This window comes from Gossypium hirsutum, chromosome A12 (assembly GCF_007990345.1).
Source record: "Gossypium hirsutum isolate 1008001.06 chromosome A12, Gossypium_hirsutum_v2.1, whole genome shotgun sequence".
NCBI classification, from domain to species: Eukaryota; Viridiplantae; Streptophyta; class Magnoliopsida; order Malvales; family Malvaceae; genus Gossypium; species Gossypium hirsutum.
This window is the reverse complement of record NC_053435.1, coordinates 78907513-78932304: the sequence shown is the minus strand read 5'-3', so window position 1 is coordinate 78932304 and position 24792 is coordinate 78907513. Positions and strand designations below refer to the sequence as shown.

At 32.9% G+C, this 24792-nt stretch overlaps 1 protein-coding gene and 1 pseudogene across 1 annotated transcript; both read right to left on the bottom strand.

Annotated features, from left to right (window-relative positions):
- The window catches only part of LOC121210882 (3-phosphoshikimate 1-carboxyvinyltransferase 2-like), a 25186-nt pseudogene extending 5620 nt beyond the window's left edge, over positions 1-19566 (bottom strand).
- Positions 19567-20303: 737 nt separating this feature from the next.
- Positions 20304-23892, bottom strand: LOC107945613 (3-phosphoshikimate 1-carboxyvinyltransferase 2). The gene is made up of 8 exons (XM_016879681.2): positions 23314-23892; positions 22476-22720; positions 21851-22004; positions 21546-21760; positions 21352-21469; positions 21040-21250; positions 20883-20944; positions 20304-20798 (listed from the first exon to the last, which is right to left on the bottom strand). Exons 1-8 carry the CDS (start codon positions 23653-23655, stop codon positions 20580-20582), a joined length of 1566 nt encoding a protein of 521 aa, XP_016735170.2. The 5' UTR covers positions 23656-23892; the 3' UTR covers positions 20304-20579.
- Between the last annotated feature and the right edge of the window lie 900 nt (positions 23893-24792).

The window sequence follows — 24792 nt, the reverse complement described above, 5'->3', positions numbered from 1 at the left end:
AACGATCAGTCAATCAGAACAATTATTTATTAGTAATAGTCAGTTATTCAGTATCAATCAATGATCGGTTACCAGTAACAGTCAATTATTCAGTAAAAATCAAATATACAGTAACAATTAAATTATTCAGCAACAGTCGGTCTTTCCAGCTCCTTTATTTACCCCTATTAATATGACTCGGACCTAGACGGATACACGGATCCAACCAACACACCAGTACGGCACATAGTGCCTCATCGGTTGAAGTCGGAACAGTAACAGTAACAGTAACAGTACGGTACACAGAGTACCTCGTCGGAACAAATCCGGAGCAGTAACAGTACGGTACACAGAGTACCTCATCGGAACAAATCTGAAACAGTAACAGTAACGGTAACAGTAATAATATCCGACACACAAAGTACCGAATCGGTAACATTAACGGTAACAGTAACAGTAGTCGGCACATAAGTGCCTGATCAGTAAGCCGGCAAAACCCGTACTCTTCCATATCCTATAGCATGCCAACTATATCTGACTAGCCCGACTAGTTAATAGGGTATTTAATTCACTTTCCAATTTTCAATTAATTCATATTTTAATTAATTAACTATATTTTTTCAATTCAATATAATTCCATTCACTTTTCACTAATAAATATTCAATTTCACAATAATCACAATTTTCTATCAATTTCATCACACTTCCAACTACATATATTTTCCAATATAACAAATATTTATTATTCAATTTCCACATCAATATTCATTTCAATTCAAACATTCACATATATTCATAAATTAATTCAATATAATCAATATTCAATCCAATTCAAATAATCATCTCAAAACACCTACTACATATATATATATGTTAAATAATAAATCCAACAATTTAAGTATTAAGTTCAGATTATAGAAATACAAACCGTATTTTCTCGAGCTAACTCTCGTTGTCTTTGCCATTTTTTCTTACTTAGCCGAGATTTCTCGAGACAACGTTAGCTATGAGAATTAAAACAATTCATATTTGTTAATTCACTACTAATTTATATCTAATTAATACAATTTCTACTTTAATTTCAATTTAATCTTAACTAAATTCACTTACTTTTTCCATCTCAATTCATACTTCATTTCTATTCAAATTTTGTCCAAACTCATACTTAACTATTAAATTTCCAGCATATTTTCCTAAGTTCAAAATTTCATCAATTTAGTCCCTACAACATAAAACTTATGAATTACTTTACAATTCAATCCTTATTTCATTTTTAACTTGAATTCCTATCAAACTAACCCCTAATTCATCTTTTTATTCAACATGAAAAATATTTAGAAATCTAATAAATTTCAAAATATTCACTTAATTTCATCAAAACCTTGTCCCAAAGCTTCCAAAACATCAAAATTAAGTAAAAAAGGCTAAATTGACTTACCTATTTAACTTTTAAGCCTTGAAATCTCAATTTTCCCCTTTTTCCTTCTTTCTTTTTTTCCTTCGTTCTTTCTTTCCCCTGCTCTCTGTTTCGTTTTCATCCTTTCTTTCTTTTTCTATTTTTTTCTTTTATTCCTTTTACTTTTTATATATATATATATTATAATAACTTAATAATAGCTATAATAAAATATCTATTTAATAACTAATATCTATTTTACATTTGTATACACATATATTATTACATTTGTCTTTCTTTAATCTATTCATTATATAAATATCTTTTACTTAATACTAATATGTAATTTAATAATATACTTATATAATAAGTAAATATACATGTATTTTACAATTGTATGTATATTAGTATTACACATGTCACCATATGCACCATACATTTGTCAACTTTTTATTTATTTTTCACATAAAAAACTTATAATATAATTATTTAATTAATAAATACCTTTTATAAATAATAAATATCTATTAATACTTAAATACAAGCATTACAAGTATATGTATTTTTATTAATACACTTGTACCCAATCATTACCACACATTTGTCTTACTTTTATTTATTTATCATATAATATCAATTTAATAATAATAAATACATTAATATTTACTTAAACAATAAGTAAATACATACATGTATTACAAATGTGTGTATTATATTTATTACACTTGTATTTATTTTTGTCATACACTTGGCACTCTTTTGGCTTATTTACTTATTTAGCCCTTTCAATTTTCTTTATTCTATAATTAAACTTTCACACTTCATTCAATTTAATCCTTTTATCCAATTATCCTTAATTTAAGCTAATTCACTTAATTAAACTCTAATTAACCACTCGATTAACTTCGTAAATATTTTTAATAAATATTTACGAATTTATTTTTAGAAACGGAGACCCGAAAATACACTTTTTTTATAACAGTAAAATTCAGGTCATCACAAACTACCTTCCGGAGTTCCATGCATATAGCAACCATCCTTTCGGTCTCTTTCACCCTTCAACCTGCCACTGAAGTAACCCAAAGAAGATGTTATTACAAAAGGTCTCCTATTTATGCTATTCATATATACTAAAGGGTAGAATACATTAGTAGTAAATTTCTTTTTTGGTCACTCAAATATAAAAAATTATAAAATGGTTACTCAATTATTTAATTTTATTTTTTATTCATCAGCACACTAATGGTGACAACTTTTAAAAGTAGCATAATAGTAAGTTTAACCCTCAACATTTATACATTGTGTTAATTTAGTCTTGATTCTAAAAAATTTAACTCTCAACATTTATGCATTGTATAATTTGATATTTGTTTGCAGTTTTGCTTTTCTTTGCGACATTTTCACCTAAAAAGCTAAAAATTAAATTTATCAACTAAATTTGATTGAAAAAAATATATATAAAAATAGAAACACTAAAAAATCTAATATAATAATTTTATTTTTTTATTTTTTTAAAATTAATCCTCAATGTCACAAAAAAATCAAAACTGTAAAAAAAAACTAAATTACACAATGTGTAAATGTTAAGGGTTAAAATTGCTATTATGCCAATTTTAAAAGTTACCATCATTAGCCTGCTCGTGATTAAAAAATAAAATTGAATAGTTAGATGACAAAAAATAAAATCACTAATAGTTTGGTGAGTATTGGTGTAGTTTACCCTATACTATAACATGTTCAAGATTATACAATCTCTTATGGCACTAGGACCATCAGCGTAAAGGGCAACAATAGCGAGAGTCATAGTAACATCTAGCATTTTGTTCATCTTTACATCAATAGCATGCAAGTGTTTCCTCCTCAATGAATTTCTCAGGGGTCCGATGATAGTTACGCTAGTCTTGGTCCAAGTGACTTTGGAAACCATCATCTCAACAACCTCAGCAAATTTTACATCACCCTTAATACAGTGGTAGAGCCAGGATATTAATCTTAAGGGGACAAGTTAAAATTAGACGTGCTACGTAAAAATAATCGATTCAAAATAAGCAATATTCCAACATAACAATCGATTTAAACATATAAACAATCGATTTAAAAGAAGAAGTATTCTAACATGACAATCGATTTAAACATATAAAAAATCGTTTCAAAAGAAGCCGTATTCCAACAATTAAGAAGAAATAACATATCATTACTTAAAATTGTGCACGACGTTCTATCATTTCAATTTCATTCCATATTCAAATCATAAATAGCATAATATATAATTTTTTACTTTTAATCAAACATACTCATGCTTATGCTTGTTCAACCATTCGAAATCATAATAGTCAAATTCAACTTAAAATCAAGAATTTACTAACTTTATAATTGAAATCATAGTTTTCATTTCGAAATATAATATTTTAAATACTAAGTAAATCAACTACTAATGACAAGCTTATATATACATGGTTTATCAAGTTGACAACTTAAGTTTCCTAATCCGAAATTCACATAACTTTCAACTCGGTTAACCATTTTTTATTTTGTTTTCACCAGAATGCTCACTGTTTCACAAGCTATCATTTGATATAATTTTAAACAAAGTGACAAATGTTTTCTTCCTGCCCTTCACTTTGGCCGAAACTTACTATAAAATTATCTAGCTATTTTTGTTTCATTTTTACATTTCTAGCAAGTTAGAAACATGCACGTTTCACTTAATTTTATAAGCTTCTATCAATATCCTTTAATGTCAACTTTTAATACACTTAATAAAATAAAATAAAAACTATTGGTACATATATGTAAAACAAGCTTCAAAGATTCAAAATTTGTGAAAAATTTGAAGAAAAACATATCTTATGCTTAAAATTTGGAGGAAAAATGATGAAGAAATTTTTTCCTTTTCTTGGTAGGCACCGTTATGAAAGAGAAAAATGATAAAAGTCTCATCTTTTCTTTTCTTTTTATAGATATTATTATATCACTTATAAAATATTATTATTTTAAGTAAAATATTAAATAAACATTAAATTATTATTTAACAAAAATATCATTCAAAAATCATCATGAGTAATTTAGCTTCTTCAATAAAATTATCCCTTTGTTTTTATCAAGAATAATTTTTAAGTATTAATTTTAATACTATAAAAAATATTGATGGGGCCTACTTATATTTTTAGGAGGGCTATAACATATATACAAAGGGGGAAATTGCAAAAATCTTAAATTTTAGAGGGTCTATTTATATTTTTGGGAGGGCCATAGTTACAAAGCATTACTGAAATTTACAAAACAAATAAACAGATATTTCATATCATATAGCATTCATATCAGAAACCAGTCGTAATCAAGCATGATGTCCCTTATGTAAGCCATCGAGGCCCAAAATACACATTAAAAACAAGTTGAGACTAAATCGGGTACTCAAAGAATTTTTCGAAATATGTTAAAAAATATTTCAAAGGTGCAAGGGATACACACCCGTGTCATTTGACCATGCGTCACACACAGCTGAGACACATGCCCGTGTCTCTGTCCGTGTAGACGAAAACAGACTGTTTTCCAAGCCACATTTCTCAGTCAAATTGACATCAACCTATAAACATTAATTTGCACATCACCAAGCCATAACAAGACATTTAAATCAAACTAGAATCATGTCCTAAACATGTATTACCACAACATACAACCAATATGCCTTTAGGCACCTCAAATATCATCTTATAACATGTCAATCAGCATCCACAATCACCTATTGTTCCAACCACATATATGCATAATTATGCCAAACATACCAATTCAAACCAATCATCAACATACTTATAAGTTCCCCATCACTCAAACATATCAAACACACATTGTAATAGCCCATTTTTGCTCGGCCCATTTCAGTATTTAAAATCATAAACCCCCAAAAAATAAAAATAAAACAAAGTCCAAGTCCAGTACAAAATTACAAACATATAATTTGGCCCAATCGGAATGGCTCATTACATGAAAAGATTTAAGGCCCATCTATGAGCTTGACTCATATGGAAATATAATCTTTAAGGATATGCAATCTTAGATATGATATGCAATCTTAGATATGATATGAAATCTTAGATATGATACAATCTTAGATATGATATGATATGATATGCAATCTTGAAGATATGATTTTGTAATCTTGGAGATTTAATTTGTAGATATCTTTTAATCTTAACCATTGGATTTGAGGAGGTTCAACTATAAATAGAGGCCTCTCCCTTCATTGTAAACACACTTGAGTTTTGGGGAAGCAATAAGAATTCTTGAGAGCATTTACTCAAATTTCTCTCCCTCTTGCGTTCTTACTCTCTGTGGTTTGTTCTTATTTTATTCTTCGTCTATCTTAGTTTTTCAACCTTTTTTTTTTTTAATTTCTTCATTTTTCAAATATGTATATTTATTCCTATCTTTTATACATTTGATTATGTATTTTATATATTATAATATTTAACCTTTTTATATAGTTTATTTTCAAATATATATTTTCTATGCATGTATATATATTATATTATATTATCATTTCATGTATTTTGAACTATTGCATTATATTTTTTATAATTTGTAAATGTTCTATTTATTCATTTTTTTAGTGTATGTCATTTATCTTATTTGTGTATAGTTTCATTTTTTATGCTATGTTTAATTATTTCTTTTATGTGCTATTTTATGATATATATTGTTATATAATTTTTGCATGTATTATGTTTTTCTTTTAGTTTACTCATGTTTTTATTTGTTTATTATCTTATATTTACCCTAGTATGATTTTTTTTATTAAACGTATGTTCATGTTATTTAGTTTTGTCTTAATGATATTATTTATGTTTGTATGGAAATGTTAGAATATTTTGTACATCTATGCTTCATGATGCATTAATATGTCATCCTAAAATGTCATTTAAAATAATATTCCAAGATTTTTTTAAAAAAAAATAAAAGGCAATACTTGATGTTTGGAAACTTCGAGAAATAGTGCCCTAACATGCTGGGTTGCGATTTCCCATTTGTCTAAATGCCTAAAGTACCCTTCTAAATAGATTTTGTAAGTTACGAGAGTTTAAGAATATCGTGTCCTATCATGTTGGATGTGATGTTTGTATTCTTTAGGAGCTAAGGAATTTTGATTTTTTTTAACTTAAATAATTCTGGTTTTAAAAAAGGGATCTAATTTTTTAAATCCTTTCAAATTTTTGACATTAAGACAGAAATCTATTTAATTTGGTACCAATTTTGGGCGTTGCGAGGGTGCTAATCCTTCCTCATACGTAACCGACTCCCGAACCTATTTTCTTAATTTTCGTAGATCAAAACGTATTATAAGGTGATCCAATCACACCTAAAAAGGTTGGTGGCGACTCCCGTTTTCGTTTTTCAAAAGTCGATCCCTGTTTTTCAAACATCCCTTTAAAAAATGGTTTCGACAGCTTGGCGACTCCACTGGGGACGTCGAGCCAAGAAATTGATTATTTTATGTCTTAATGTTGGAAGTTTTGGAAAATTTAAAATTTGATCCTATTTTACATGTGTTTGCTGCATATGTTTGTTATCTAATTGTCGTACATTGCATTTGTATGACCGTTGTGGTCACACCCTTAAGTGGGAGTGAGAAGCTACGCTTTCGTAAGGTTTTCACCTTCGTATGAGCTAGTGGATTGCTTCCGGGATGCTGTACCTATGTCTTCGTGAGATTTTCATCTCCGTATGGCCATAGGGAAATGTGTCCCCCTGAACTGAACTCAGTCTGTATGAGCCTATAATGGGTGAAGACCGAGGAATCTGCTGGTTCAGGTACCCTTGCTTTAGAGCTAAAACTCATATAGTGAACCTTAAAGAGCTTACCCTAGGAAAGATAGTAATAGCCTTTAGTAAGCTACCCTTATAAGTATTATTTATCATTTATATATATATATGAGACTGACCTATTTTTATTTTACTATCATTGCATGTCATTTGGCATTTAAAGGTATCGATTCACTGTTCGATTTTTGAGTTAGTAAGTTTTGTAATGAGGAACGAATATCTTAATAAAGTGGAGGACAACGCCTTTGTCTATACCTAGTCAGAGAAAACCTAGTTAGAGAAAGGAGATAGTGTCACCGAGGGATATACATCAAAGTTGTAGGACTTTACTCGTATCAGTTCGACACAGAATATTTTCGGGAGATGAAGGACATTTGGGCCCAATGGGATGACGAGATAGACAGCTTTTCTTTCAGACTTATGGAGATCTTTCTTATTTTCTAGACATTAAGGTAGATAAGCATCTGTTTCGAGCTATAGTACAGTTCTGGAACCCTACTTATAGTTGTTTTACATTTGGAGAAGTAGATGTAGTGCCTACTTTGGAGGAGTATACAACCTTGTTTCGCTGTCCGAGAATTCAAGGTAACAAAGCTTATGTTAGGCCTGCTAGTCTCCTAATTTTCGTGAGGAAACTAGTGATGATCATAGGGATGAGTGAGCAGTGGGCTGTAGCTTGAGTGCAGCAAAAGGGCGATAGTAAGTGCATTCTGTGGGCCATTTTGAGGGATCTGATATTGACATACCCTGATGTGACGAAGAAGGTCAACGTTTTGGGCCTTAAGTATTTACGATTTGGTGATTTTCCCGAAGGCGATAAGGCACATAGTTGAGGCAGTAGTAGATTTGTTTGATCGTATTGGTAAACAGAACACACCGGTGCTAGCAATCCTAGCTGAGACGTTTTGATCCTTGAAGTACATGTCGGAGAGCCAGTAAAGTAGATTCATTGGATGCGCACAGTTGTTGTTAGTATGGTTCCATAGTCACTTTTGGAAGCTTGAGAAGGTTCATTGCCGAGTGTTCTTTGAGGGTTATTCCCCCTTACAGAAGAAAGTTGGATGGATATTCTTTAGAATCTTCGAGAGGAGGAGGTTTTGTGGAAATCACCTTGGATGACTCCTAATGAAGTCCTTTATCGCTGCGACAGTTTTGATTGGGTACCTCTTCCTGGGATTTGGAGATTCGTTGGCTATACACCGTTACTCGTCCTAAAGCAATATAAAGCGGGGCAGTTCAGATAGAGGTCAATAGTTAGCTTTGTTATTAGATAGGGTTAAGACTCTGGGCCTACGAGCGAAAGCTTATTTGTAATCCATTTTATGAAAAGACTTTTGTTCCTTAAATAATGTTTTCTAAAATGAAACTGAATCGAGATCGAATACCTTTTTGTATTCATGCATTTGCATTGCATTACATCAAAGAAAAGAAGGTGTTGATTCGAAATTCGATTCCTAAATAGAATAGTTTGTCATAAGGAAACGGATTTCTTGATAAAGTAGATTATAGTGCGGTCATTTGAATATAGTCCAAATAAACACGACGAGAGAAAGCTGATAGTTCACGGAGGAATACATGATGTAATTGCCAGAGATTCAAGCCAACAAAGATTATCCAAGAGCATGACAAGAGAAAGCTGATAGTCCATGAAGGAATACATGACTTGATTTAATTGCCAACGAAGATTATCTAAGAGCCGACACTTTTTGATGAGTATCATGGAGATAAGCAAGTAAGAGATCGAGGCTCAGATTAAGCAGCAAGGAGTTAGAAAAGACATCTTTTAGATAATTTACAATATTCAACCATGAAGAAAAGATCAGCGTTTACTTGGACTATGAAGGGCAAGACCACATATGTAATCTATTTTCATGTAAAGAAATCTATTTTTTAGAAAAGTTATTCTAATGGAATTGAATTCAAGATCAACATCTCCTTTTCTTTTGCATTCATGCATTTGTATTGCATCACATCACATGCATTTAAATCTATAAAAAGGCCCTAATTAAGGTTAAAAAGAGAAAGAAAGAGAGAAGAAGGTCACGGTTGAGCGAAAAGAAGATGCTCCCTTACATATCCTAGACTTTTGTATCAGGAGGGATAGCTTACCTGGAGAAGGGGGTGTTTGGAAATGAAAATCATCCCATCAATGTCATACATGAGGAAGAGACTGAACAAAGAAACCTTGAGGGCATTTGCCCTTACGAACCGGGAAGTTCTTTAAACAATTGGACTGCAGAGGAACTTCCTGTAATCTTTAGGAATTTTACGGAGTAATATTCAGAACACTCTTGTTGCTCTAAAGCCTAGGAGTAATGAGATTTCTTTTGAGAAGTGGGCTCATGTTCAGACATTTTTATTTTCAATAAAACATACTTTTATTATTCATCCGAGTAAATATTCTGATTCTTTTGACCTTTGACATTTCATGTAAATAGTCATTCTTGAATTCATTTATTCCTTGTATATTCTTTTGTGTACCTATCATAGATCCATAGATATCAATGACACTGGCAACGATACTACAGATTCAGAGTTCCTTTTGAGTGCGATATGTGTTTAGAGGAATCTCAGTACTTTGAAGGTGACAGAAATTATGGCTTGTTTCTGAATTTGTTGAAAATGGTTTTTACCCCATGAAATGGTGGTAGGAAATATGGCCTTAGAGGAAGGAAAGATTACGAAATTGGAATTAGTTGAGGAGACAAAACAAGACCTTGTTGAGACTATTATGGGAATTTAAAAATGTGGTCCAAAGACTTATGCAGGATGATTTGCAATTTCCAGGATAAACATGAGGTTTTGGGACACTGTTGGTCCACCATGGAAAGGGATCGCATCAGTTGTACAATGAATGCCAAATTTAAAGGAGTCAAGACTTATGGGGCATGTATGTTATGGGCCCGAACTCGTCAAAAGTTTCAAGCTGACAATGACTTATCTTTGTGGACGTCAACTACTCCATTAAGAGGGGGAGATTGCTTCATATGCCAATATTACAAAGTCAAAAGTCATCCATTTAAAAAAAAAGAGATTATATATAATTGCACAATGCCAAAAGTTTGTTGTCTTTTCAAAGATAATGCGCCATACCACAGAGCAACAAAGGTTGCCAAAAGAAAAGAAAAAGAAGAAAAAAACAAATTACAGAAGGTGACCGAGACTAGTAAAAATTAGCATAAGAAACTACCGCCTACTCTCTATGCTTACGCTGGGGCAAACACCTTCAATTCCAGTTGTTTCAAAGGTTCCAACCATCATCCGTGGAATGGGTGCATTGTTTGACTTTCCTAAGCAGTCTGATGTGCCGCCAATAACTGCGATGGTTAGCTCCAGGCGGTGGCCATTGATTTCCAACTATGGGGCATTAGGCCGTACATAGTCTCTGAAGCTCAAAATGATAAATTTCTTTCTTCAAAACCAGTTTCTGACAAAGTGGATGACGGTATCATGAAGGAAGCTCTCTTAGACTTCTATACAAGTTCAGGGAAGAGGAAACCTGATCAAATCATTATTTTCAGGGATGGGGTTAGTGAGTCTCAATTCAATCAAGTTTTGATCAAGTTATTGAGGCTTGCAAGTTCCTGGACGAGAAGTGGAACCCTAAAGATTGTGGTTATTGTTGTACAAAAAACCATCATACCAAGTTTTTTCAGCAGAGATCTCCTGACAATGTGCTACATGGTACTGTCATTAACAACAAAGTATGTCATCCAAAGAACAATGATTTTTTTACCTTGGTACCCATGCTGGAATGATTGGAATCACGAGGCAAACCCACTATCATGTTCTCTTAGACCAGGCTGGGTTTTCAGCTGATGATCTGCAAGAGTTTATTCATTCTCTATCCTATATGTGTCAAAGGAGCACCACAGCCATATTTGTTGTGGCTCCTATTTGCTACGCTCATTTGGCAGCTTCACAGTTGGAGGGCAATTTATGAAGACTAGGGATGCTTTAGAAACATCATCGAGTCATGGTGGGATGTATGCTCCGAGAGTAATCTCTGTACCTCAGCTTTCCAGGTTGAAGGATAAAGTCAGCAACTTCATTCTTGTCTGCTGAGAACCATTGAACAATCTTTTTGTAGGGTTTGACAAACAACAGCCAGGACTGCTGCTGGGGCAATCCCTTTCTCATGGGTTTATGAATTAAAATTTTTCCTCCGAGCTTTGATGGAGTCAAGAATTGAATACCTCTAGTAAACTTAACTTGAAAGTATTCATCCTAAGCAAATGTACCAAGAATGGATGACACAGACTTATGACAAAGAAGGTTCGTCCAAAAGAATTTCATAAAAGAAACCTTGTGCTGAAGAAGATCCTTCCCATGCAAAAGAATGCCGAATTGGGAAGGGCCATATGTTGCGAAGGGGGCTTTCTCTAGAGGTGCACTGATTTTGACAAGAAATGGATAGGAAGAATTTATCTGATCTAGTGAATTCGGACTCGGTTAAGAAGTACTTTGTCTGAAGGAAAAGGGAAGCCAATGTGAAAACCCGCAAAGGGCACTTTGGGACTTCTATTTCAAAAGCAAAAAAAAAAGAGAAAAAAAATAAAAAAGAAAAATGGAGAGGCCAAGGTGAAAACCCGCAAATGGCACCTTGAGACCAAAAGGGCTTTGAGTTGAAAACCCGAAAGGGCAGCTCAAATTTGGAAAGTCATGCAGTAACTTTGCTATACTAGATTCGACGAGAAGTGAAGTATGTTACATATCGAGGCATCAACGAATTACTTTGGATCTTTTAAACACATGTTGAACTCAAGAAAGTCTTCATGGAGCTGGTGTATAGACGCTCAAGCAGAGATATCTGGGGCATCTGATTTCTATCCTATTTACTATTTTTGGATTCTTTTTCTTCACAAAGATATGTTCTCAGGTTAATCTTTTCGCATTCCTTCCAATAATTTGTCCAAATCTAATTATCCTCAGGATCCATTTATTTGTCTCTCATTATTCATAAAGCATGTTGCATTGAAATAATGATAGATGAACTAAAAAAATCTTCACAAACGAAGTTTTGCATATTACTCTGGAAATTTCTAGATAATACAAGAAACTGAAACAAGACAATTGTTTAAGGAATTCCCATATGTATGGGTTGGAGATACTCAAGAGATTTTCTTTTTCAGTCCAAAAGGTGGTTGGATGTTTTAAGAAATATTGATCTTAAGAAATGATCATTTCATAAACATCTTCAGTGGGTCGTAACATTCGGGGAGTGGCACGGTAGACCAAATTGATGGAGAAGATTCGAGGTATACGAGCAAAGTGTGATTGATATGTCGAGAAGAACGAGGTGGAAAGCTCAATAGATGAATGAGTGATGACGTCTGAAATAGGAGTTATTTTCATAAACATTTTGCATCATAATATGTCTAATTAGGAGCATTTGACTCATTTCGATCATGGCATCTTAATTATTTGGCATAAGCATAAATTCCAGGAAATCAATTCTACAGGTGGATTCCCCAGTGGACAATGTAGCAAGATTGATTGAAAATTACAAAATTCAGCGCCTTAATCCCCTAAGCAGTAGGGTAACAGGTTCGCAGATCTTATCTCCCTAAGCAGTAGCAGAGCAGATCGACGACAACTCGCTTTAATCCCCTAAGTAGTAGGGTAACAGGCTAAAATTACAGATCTTATCTCCCTAATAAGTAGCGGAGCAGATCAACAACGACTCGCCTTAATCCCCTAAGCAGTAGGGTAACATGTCAAAATTGCAGATCTTATCTTCCTAAGTAGTAGTGGAGCAGATCGAAGACTCGCTTTAATCCCCTGAGCAGTAGGGTAACAGGTTAAATTTGCAGATCTTATCTCCCCAAGCAGTAGTGGAGCAGATCGAAGACTCGCCTTAATCCCCTAAGCGGTAGGGTAACAGGTTAAATTTACAGATCTTAACTCCCTAAACAGTAGTGGAGTAGATCGAAGATGCGCCTTAACCCCCTAAGCAGTAGGGTAACAGGTTAAAGCATAGCAGATCTGACCTTCGGATGTTCTTACACCAAAGCAGATTCAAGATAACAGATCTGGCATCTCCATTTTTACGGAGAGCAGATACATAGCAGATCTAACCTTCAGATGATTTTACTGAAGCAGATCCAAGATGATTTGGCATCCTTTTGTTCACAAGGAGCAAATCGAAGACATAGCAGATTTGACTTTCGGATGTTCTCACACCAAAATAGATCCAAGATAACAGATCTGGCATCTCTATTTCGACGGAGAGCAGATACATAGCAGATCTAACCTTCAGATGATTTTACTAAAGCAGATCCAAGATGATTTGGCATCCTTGTGTTCACAAGGAGAAAATCGAAGACATAGCAGATTTGACTTTCGGATGTTCTCACACCAAAGCAGATCTAAGATAACAGATCTGGCATCTCCATTTCGACGGAGAGCAGATACATAGCAGATGTAACTTTCAGATGATTTTACTGAAGCAGATCCAAGATGATTTAGCATCTTTGTGTTCACAAGGAGCAAATCGAAGACATAGCAGATTTGGCTTTCACGTGTTTACGCTGAAGCAGATCTAAGATGATTTGGCATCTCTGTATTGTTAAAAAACAAATCGAAGAAGCAGATTTGGCGTCTCTGTGTTCGACGGAGAGCAGATCGAAGATATCAACATGACAGTCCTGAGTTTGCAAGGAGCAGATTGAAGACCATGAAGTCTGAAGCTGATGAGACCGGGCAAAATGGGACCTTTTATAGTCTTTACTCTATTCTCGTTACACGACAATGAGCAAAGAGGGGCAGCTGTAATAGCCCATTTTTGCCCGGCCCATTTTAGTATTTAAAATAATAAACCCCCAAAAAATAAAAATAAAACAAAGTCCAAGTCCAGTACAAAATTACAAACATATAATTTGGCCTAATCGGAATGGCCCATTACATGAAAAGATTTAAGGTCTATCTATGAGCTTGACTCATATGGAAATATAATCTTTAAGGATATGCAATTTTAGATATGATATGCAATCTTAGATGTGATATGCAATCTTAGATATGATACAATCTTAGATATGATATGATATGATATGCAATCTTGAAGATATGATTTTGTAATCTTGGAGATTTAATTTGTAGATATCTTTTAATATTAACCATTGATGTAATTGATCTGTACCGCTGGATTTGAGGAGGTTCAACTATAAATAGAGGCCTCTCCCTTCATTGTGAACACACTTGAGTTTTAGGGAAGCAATAAGAATTCTTGAGAGCATTCACTCAAATTTCTCTCCCTCTTGCGTTCTTACTCTCTATGGTTTGTTCTTATTTTATTCTTCGTCTATCTTAGTTTTTCAATCTTTTTTTATTTTAATTTCTTCATTTTTCAAATATGTATATTTATTCCTATCTTTTATACATTTGATTATGTATTTTATATATTCTAATATTTAACCTTTTTATATAGTTTATTTTCAAATATATATTTTCTATGCATGTATATATATATTATATTATCATTTCATGTATTCTGAACTATTGTATTATATTTTTTATAATTTGTAAATGTTCTATTTATTCATTTTTTTAGTGTATGTCATTTATCTTATTTGTGCATAGTTTCATTTTTTTTATGCTATGTTTAATTATTTCTTTTATGTGCTATTTTATGATATATATTGTTATATAATTTTTGCATGTATTATGTTTTTCTTTTAGTTTACTCATGTTTTTATTTGTTTATTATCTTATATTTACCCTAGTATGATTTTTTTTATTAAACGTGTGTTCATGTTATTTAGTTTTGTCTTAATGATATTATTTATGTTTGTATGGAAATGTTAGAATATTTTGTACATCTATGCTTCATGATGTATTAATATGTCATCCTAAAACGTCATTTAAAATAATATTCCAAGGTTTTTTTAAAAAAAAATAAAAGGCAATGCTTGATGTTTGGAAACTTTGAGAAATAGTGCCCTAACATGCTGGGTTGCGATTTCCCATTTGTCTAAATGCCTAAAGTATCCTTCTAAATAGATTTTGTAAATCACGAGATGATCTCAATTACAAGAGTTTAAGAATATCGTGTCCTATCATGTTGGGTGTGATGTTTGTATTCTTTCAGAGCTAAGGAATTTCGATTTTTTTTAACTTAAATAATTCTGGTTTTAAAAAAGGGATCTTATTTTTTAAATCCTTTCAAATTTTTGACATTAAGACAGAAATCTATTCAATTTGGTACCAATTTTGGGCGTTGCGAAGGTGCTAATCCTTCCTCGTACGTAACCGACTCCCGAACCTATTTTCTTAATTTTCGTAGACCAAAACATTTTATAAGGTGATCCAATCACACCTAAAAAGGTTGGTGGTGACTCCCATTTTCGTTTTTCAAAAGTCGATCCCCGTTTTTCAAACATCCCTTTAAAAAATGGTTTCAACACACATTAAGCATGATAAGCCATATATATATATCAAAATATATCAAACACAAGCCATTCAAATGGCTAATCACAACAAAACATTTACATGTCAACATTTGGCCAAATTAACCTATACATGCCATTATAACCAAAATTGATTTACTTTATATATCGAAATGGGCCGATGGATAGTGTGAAGTAACTTCGACCAGCTTCCAACCAAATTGAGCTTCCGAATTACTATAAAACAAGGAAAATAAAATAGAATAAGCATTTAAGCTTAGTAAGTTTGTATAACATGGAATTTAACTTACCATTATTTCACATAGAAGGTAAGCATACAAAACATATTCCAATCAACTTGGCCAAAAGCCTAAACACATATCTTCAACATGTTAGCCATGTAAGCACATATAATAGCTCATCATCATAGATGAACAAAGTCATCAAGCAAGTTTCATATTCATGTAACAATCATTTCATGCTTCAGTATATCAAGTAATATCATTTCCATGTACTTCATGTATATACAGGTAATAGTTCGTTTCGAACTTATATTATCTCATTTTAGAACTTAACACCTTGAACCATTTAAAATATCATTGGATACACGGGTAGTACACACAAAGTGCACAAAATTGAAATCCATCAATTCATGTACATGTATATTTATACAAACATGTAAACAAGAAGCTCTTCCGAGCCATATAACGGGAAGCTTATGTGAGCTAAGTAACGGGAAGCTCATAGGAGCTATATATCAAGAAGCTCTTGCGAGCCAAGTATTGGGAAGCTCATGAGAGCCAAGTAGCGGAAAGCTCGTGAGAGCCAAATATCGGAACACTCATAAGAGTTGTGGTGTGTCCGCAACACATGCAGATCACAACTAATTCGGGAACCCTAATGACATGTTATTTGTATCCTTTGAATTTTTAATATTCAAACGGGACTCGGTACTTGTCAGATATGTGGTCGATATTATACACGGCATTTCATACAAATCACACACACTGATATTCAATTTAAAACATATAAATATACCATTTAGTTATACGAACTTACCTTAACAATGTTCGTGTATTCAAAATCTACTAATCCGATACTTTTTCTTTTCCTTGATCTAACTCCGTATTTGGTCTATCCGGATCTATATGAATGAATTTAACATTAATTTAATACAATTCACTCAATTCAATACAATTCACATCTTAGGTAAAATTACCATTTTGCCCCTATACTTTTATTTAATTATGATTTCGTCCCTAGGCTCGGAAAATGAAATTCATACAATTTAATCCTTATTTCAAGCCTAATTGATTTTCATACATATCCATAGCAGCCCATGTATTTCACAAAATTTAGAATTTTTCCATAAATTTTTCATCTTTTCAATACAACCTTTCATTTTCTACCATAAAACTTTATAATTCAACTAAACTCATCCATGGAAAAATCCTAATGCTTTAATAGTTTTACAAATTAATCCTCAAGATAGCTAAATTAAGTTATTATGATCTCGAAAATATAAAAATTATTAAAAACGGGACCAAAATACTTATCTAATTAAGCAAAATAAACTTGCTTGAACTTCGGTTTCCATGGCTAGGGTTTCCATGTCTTATTTTAGGAAAGATGATGAAAATGATGAAATTTTATTATTTAATTCATTTATCATCTTTTATTTTATCATCTTTCCAATTTAATCATTTTCTTTATTAAATTTTCCAATGATGAATAATCATCCTTATCTAATGACTCCACCAATTGGTCTATTTTCCATATAAAGACCTCCAATTTTGAATTTCATAGCTATTTGGTATCTTTAGCTACTAGAATTCAACTTTTACATTTTATGAAATTTGGTCCTTTTCATCATATTAGACATGTAAACAATAAAATTTCTTAACAAAATTTTCATACGATATTTTTAGAATACTATAGACCATAAAATAATATTAAAATAAATTTTCTTCCAATCTCAGATTTGTGATCTTGAAATCACTGTTCTAATTTTACTAAAAATGGGCTGTTAAAAATAGTATATTTATAAAAGACTAAATTGAAAAAAATTTAAACTTTGGGAGAGCATGGCCCCCTTAGGTCTCTACATGGTTTCGCCCTTACCCTTAAATCGAAAGAAAAAAAAAGCACAAGTTTTATAGTGATGGAATTCGAGATATGCCTTAAAGACAACCATAACAACGGGAACAATACTTTACTAAGTACCTGTAAACTACTTGTTCCGCATCCTTCTACCGTGACAATCCCACCTGTGACTGCTGGTGCCAGCAAGGAAGTAACTTGCACTAGAAACATCACCTTCGACATAAGCATATCCAGGAGACCTGGAAGATTTATTGATTTTACAACATTTATCGAAACTGAGTACGGGATTTTGCAGCTACGTAACTTACTTATACTTTTCACCTCCTCGGATAAAAGAATCAATCCAAGTTATTTGTGTGCTCCACGGTGACCCCAAACATTTCCATCACTTTTATAGTCATTTCAACATATGGACTCGAAATCAATTTATCGATGATCTCGATTTCCACATCCCGATGAGCTAAAGGAGCTGCCATGAGTGACACACTCAAGTATAGACTACTAATAGATTCAGAAAGTTTCATCTTCGAAAGACCCAGAATGGAACATCATAAATGGTAACAACACCATATAACGAAAACGATTTAAACCATACGTACATTTCCCCTGGGAAGACCACCTTTTTCGTTTATATAGACAGGGGGACAATTCGTACCGAGAGTACAATCAATATCAACACCACACCAAGTTGTTTAAGACCAGTAACTAAGTCCCTGATCGGCCTTTCCCTCATTCGGGGTATGCTATCAAGAATGTAGCTAAATAAACATGTAACATATATGCATTTGAAAGAACATCAGCATATAAAGCATATAGTTCCACATTATTAAAATTATAGGACAAACCTCGAACTACCACCGGCGGAACCAATAATAGTGGTAAAAAGCCATATTGCGGTTCCAACATTCCCGATAAAAAGCTTCATTTCTTGACCTTCCACATCCTCTACTGGAAACCAACCTTCGTAACCTTTGAGGACGGCTCGTTTCTCGTCATTTTCATGTTCTACATACACCCCAAGTTTTTTCAAAGCGAGAAGCATATAATGAATATCATCACCGTTCAACAAATTCTCTACCACAGTAGTTCCCTAACCAAACATTAAAAATCATAGCATTATCAAATTTTATTGGAAAAAAACTATACTCAATGTCACTAAACTACTAGTAAATTTATGTTTTGATCACTCAATTTTAGAAAGTTATAAAATGGTCATTGAATTATTCAAAAAAATTTATTTAAGTTATTGGGTTGTTAAGTTCCCTTTTTTTTAAAAGTCCAATTAGCGAGCTCAAGTGACGGTGGATCAATACTAATCAATGAGTAAAATAATATACATTAGATCTAAGTTGATCTGAAGGTTAGTGTTGGAAATAAGAAAAGAAAGTTGTTTAGACATTCAAAGATATTTCATGAAAAAAAATTGAACTGGAGGATGAGAGTCTACAATTAATACAGGCGTTGTGAATAGACAAGATCATACAATAACGATTTTAACAACTGAATGAGTTAAAAAAAATTTCGAATTGTTCAGTGATCATTTTATAACTTTTAAAATTAAATAACCAAAATATAAATTTACTAATAGCCTAATAACTACTAATAGCCTAATAACTTAAATGAAAATCGACATACCTAGGATAAAGCAGCTAAAAGCAGGATACTATGGGAGAGAGATTTCCGAAATCTCATTAATTGGTTGTATCAATATTTCTGAAGCTGTTACTGAAGGAACATGTTTGCGAAGAACACATGTTTTCTAGGTTGAATTGTAGATTTTGCTGCCCTGTGCCATTTCTGTGTCAAAGACACTAACTGTTTTTGAAGCAAAAATGACAGGAAATTGGAAAGAGTTGTCGGATTATAAGAAAAAAGCATTTTGATGTGATGGTGGTTGGGTTGTGGAAATGTTCTTTTGTTGTTGTTGATAAGAAGTGATTGGTGTTTGATTGATTTAATAAAATTCTCACTCTCTGAAAAAAATTATCAAATTCATTTAAATTAAAAGTAAAAAATTTCAGTGAAATAATACTGCTCTAATTAATCAGGTAAATCAAATTAGAAATAAATCTGTGTGTCATTTCTGGTAAAATTAACAACTGCATACATTACTTTGATGAAAAATATATTAGTAAAACCGAAACCTGTTACCTCAGTTATTTCTAATTTTCATTTCGTAACAGTATTTTACTCTTTTTACTAAAAGTTGTAAATTATAATCTGTGTACATTATTTCATTTATTTTTACTTGCATGGCTGATGAAATATCTAGAGAGGTACACGTGTACCTCCTGCTCACATACATGGATCAATTTTTAACAATAGAAATAAATAAAATTTTTAACAAAATGATCAATTTATTCTTTAATCTAACATATAAAAACTAATATACCCATTTTTTGAGTGAAGAGAGAAAAATACAATTTAACTCTTAATACAATTTAATTCTTTAATATTTAAGTTCGATTATTTCAAAGTCAAACTAAATCGAACATCAAATGAGAGAACTTTTGGAACTTTTATTTTCTCCATTCACAAAATTCAAAATCGAAACCCAAATATTTACCACCCAACTCAACGTAATTTATTTCAATTATGCCACTCAACTATAGTACTACTAGTAGCAAAAAAGAATCAATCCTTAATTGAGCAAATATTGTTTAACATAACAGTCTTCATGACAGCGACCAAAGACCAACTACTCACCCATTACAAGTAGAAAAATAAATTATCGAGGAAATGGTAATAAACCCGAGCTGCCGATTGCGGAATTATCAGATTACAAGATGGAACATCGAAGACGAGGTTTGATTGCCTTTCGTCCTATGATTTTTAAGGACGGTGGTATGAACCTATCTCTCGTGCTTTTCTTGCTTTCTCTAAAGTAAGAGAGTCATTCAGTGCTTCGTAACTCTATCGAGAACTTCAAAGTAATCAGGGAAGGTTTTCCGGGTACAACCAGGATCCTTGATGGTAACTGGAACCTCAGCGCATGCGGCTAGAGAGAATGCCATGGCCATTCGGTGATCATCATAAGTATCGATTGCTGTCACGTTTAATTTCTCTGGTGGTGTGATCACGCAATAATCCGGCCCTTCTTCGACTGTTGCTCCGAGCTGCACCGATATAGTTAAGGGAAGAAACCTGGATTAGTATCACGTAGTTGGATTGTTTTAAGCATAAAACTAGATCAAAACTACCTTCCGGAGTTCTGTGCATATAGCAATCATCCTTTCGGTCTCCTTCACTCTCCAACTTGCCACTGAAGAGAACCAAAGACGATGTTATTTAAGAAAGGTAAATATTAAATTTAATCCAAATACATTTTCGGGTTCAATTTGAAAAGCAAGATTATACCATCTCTTATGGCAGTTGGACCATCAGCGTAAAGAGCAACAACAGCAAGAGTCATAGCAACGTCCGGCATTTTGTTCATGTTGACATCAATAGCACGCAAGTGTTTCCTCCCCGAGGAATTTCTTGGGGGTCCGGTGACAGTTACGCTATTCTCGGTCCAGGTGACTTTGGCACCCATCATCTCAAGAACCTCGGCAAATTTTACATCACCCTTAAATCGAAACAAAAGAACAAGCACAAGTTATATAGTGATGGAATTCGAGGTAGGCCTTAAAGGCGCCATAACAACGGGAACAATACTTCACTAAGTACCTGTAAACTACTTGTTCCACATCCTTCTACTGTGACAGTCCCACCCGTGACTGCTGCACCCGCAAGGAAGTAACTGGCACTCGAAGCATCACCTTCAACATAAGCATTTCCAGGAGACCTGAAAGATTTATAAATTTTACTACTCGTCCGAGACCATTCCAGCCATGCAAGTGAGTGCACATTTAGAAACTTACATATACTTTTGACCTCCTCGGATAAAGAATCGATCCCAGCTATCAGTGTGCTCCACGGTGACCCCAAACCTTTCCATCAACTTCATAGTCATTTCCACATATGGGATGGAAATAAGTTTATCAATTATCTCAATTTCCACATCCCCAAGAGCCAACGGAGCCGCCATGAGTAAAGCTGTCAAGTATTGACTACTAATAGACCCAGAGAGTTTCACCTGCAAAATGACCCAAAACAAAAATATATCGTGAATATAGGCAACAACACTAGAAGCACTTGAACATAACAAAAATGATTTAAACCGTACCTTTCCCCCGGGAAGACCACCCTTTCCTTCTATACGAACAGGGGGACAATTCGTGCCAAGAATGCAATCAACATCAGCACCGAGCTGCTTAAGACCAGTAACTAAGTCCCCGATCGGCCTCTCTCTCATTCGGGGTACGCCATCAAGTACGTAGCTAAAGAGAGACATGTAACATATATCCATTAACTCGAAACCAATACACAAAACAAAGAGCATCAACATATAAGCATATATAGTTCCATGAGTATGAAAATGGTAAAAGTACCATGGAGGTTCTATACTAGGAGTAGAATTGCATTTTGCCTCCTCTACTCAAAAAATAGAAAATTAATCCCTGTACGCTAGATCAAAGAGCAAACCAGTCCTTCTGTTAAATAATTTCATCCATTTTGCCTTCTAGAATATTAGTCCCTGCCACGCCAGTTTTAACAGTAAAAACGGATAAAAATTTTAACAAAAAGAACCAATTTGCTCTTTGATCTAATATATAGAGACTAATTTGCCGAATAATATGCAATCTAACTCCTAGTACAGGGGCCTCCATGATACTTTTACCCTATGAAAAGCTAATGTCAATCATAAGGAATCATCGACTATAAAACATGATTTTCTTATAGGGACAGACCTCGAATTGCCACCGGCAGCTGTAATAGCGGCAGTAAGTGGTCGCATTGCAGTTCCAGCATTCCCGAGGAAAAGCTCTATTTCTTGACCTTCACCTTTTCCGACTGGAAACTGACCACCACAACCTTCAACAATGGCTTGTTTCTTTTCACTATCATGTTTCACATACAGACCAAGTTTACCCAAAGCAACAAGCATGTGATGAACATCATCACTGTTCAACAAATTTTCAACCACAGTAGTTCCCTACATATCAAACAAAACATTAAAAACATATAAGGATATGGCATTACCAAGTTTTGAATTTAATCCCTCTCTATTACCAAAGTTGTGAATTTAATCCATGTACTTTAATTTAGTCATCTTTAGAATTAATACTTTTTAAAATTTTAAAATTTCGGTCAACTGCTAAATTTATTAAGTAATTTTCAAAACCTAATGCGACAAACATATTATCATTCGTGTAATGCTATATCAATTTGTTATTTTACATGTTACTCAAGTATTAACCAATGTGGAAACTTCAAATTTCAAAAGCATAAGGAGCTATAATGATCCAATGCTAGAAAATTATTTTAAGGAAACCAGAAATGAATAAAAAATTTGAGGACCAAAGTAAAATTTTACCATTATACTAACTTAAAAAAAGGAGCTATATGGGAAATTTTCATTTTGCCCCCTCCCTTAGAGAACATGTGCTAGTAATTGAATATAACCAAAAGGATTTAAATTATATAAATTAAAATTAAAAAATTCGAATGAAATTAAAGGACTAAATCCATAACTTTCGCAAAGTAGAAGGACAAATACCAAAATTTAACCAATGAAAATCAACATACCTCAGATAAAGCAGCTAAGAGCAGGATCCGATTAGACAATGATTTAGACCCAGGTAACTTAACAGTACCCGAAATTTCATTAATTGGTTGAAGCACAATCTCTGAAGCTCTAGATGGTTTCTCAGCTGTTGCTGTTGAAGCAGAAACCTTCAAAGACCGAGCCTTTATTGACCCAAATTTCCCATTGTTCTTCACAACCAAACCCCAAGAACTTGTCTTTCCATTGAGATTTGATTTGAATGAAACAAAAGGAACATGTTTGGGATTCTGGGTTTTTGAAACATTGGGAAGAACACATGTTTTTTGTGTTCCATTGTAGATTTTGCCAACCTGCGTTGCCATCTCTGTCTCAAACACTCACTTTTCTCTTAGAAACAAAGTTTTTAACTTTATTTCTTTAAATTGAGATTTGATGGAGTTTTTGGGATTAAAAAAGGAAGCTTTTTTGGTGATGGTGGTTGTTGGATTGAATTGAGTGGAAGAAGGGTTTTTTTCACCAACAACCAAAATCTAAAGGCTAGGAGAAAATGGGGTTGGTGTGGGAATTAGCTTTACCAAACCCCCTCAATTTTAATTGTTGTCTTAATGGGTCCACACTACAGGTACTATTGATATAAACCCAATTTTATTTTGGATTCATTTTAGATTGCAATTATTTTAATATAAAATTATGATTTATTTTAATTTTAATTTTTCGACATTTTTTAGAGATTGAGATTTGGATGGATGGATGGGTGGGTGGCTGGGTAGGTAGGTAGATATAGGAGTTGTTTAATTTTTAAAGCGTGCAAATAACCGAAGTTTGCTTCATTATGCTGCTACTGCTAAAAGTACCTTGTCTTTTATATTAGGATAGACTTTCTATTTTATTTCTTTTTAACTCGAAAAATAATTAAATTGGCCTTCATATAAATTGAATTTTTGATAAAAAAATTTTATTATTAAAAATTGATATAACTAACAAAATAACTAAACAATTGCATTTGACATATCACGTGTACTATATTTTGATGTACAAAGACTAATTTTTAACAATAAAATTGGATGAACTTTTTAATAGAAAGACCAGTTTCCTCTTTGATCTAACGTACAAAGATTAATTTACCTATTTTTTATGTAGACGAAGCAAAATGCAATCTGAATCTTAATATAAAGACCTTCTTGATACTTTTATAGTCACATAATCAATATAATTACTTAATTTAATGTAAATTTGAACCTTGAAAAAGATATTGCTAGTGGTGAACTTGATAATTAAATCAACTTTAGTATCTATTATTTTTAATCAACTTCGATTCTTGAACTTGATAGCTAAGTCCATTTTAACTTGACAAATATAAAAACTTGATGTCATGACAAAATTTTAGAGTGCTACAACGTCAAAACTTAGTTGACAAGTTCCTAAATATCAAATTTGAACTAATTGTGAAACTCAGGCCCTAAAAGTAATATTAACCCTTTTTTTTAAAAGCAAGATTA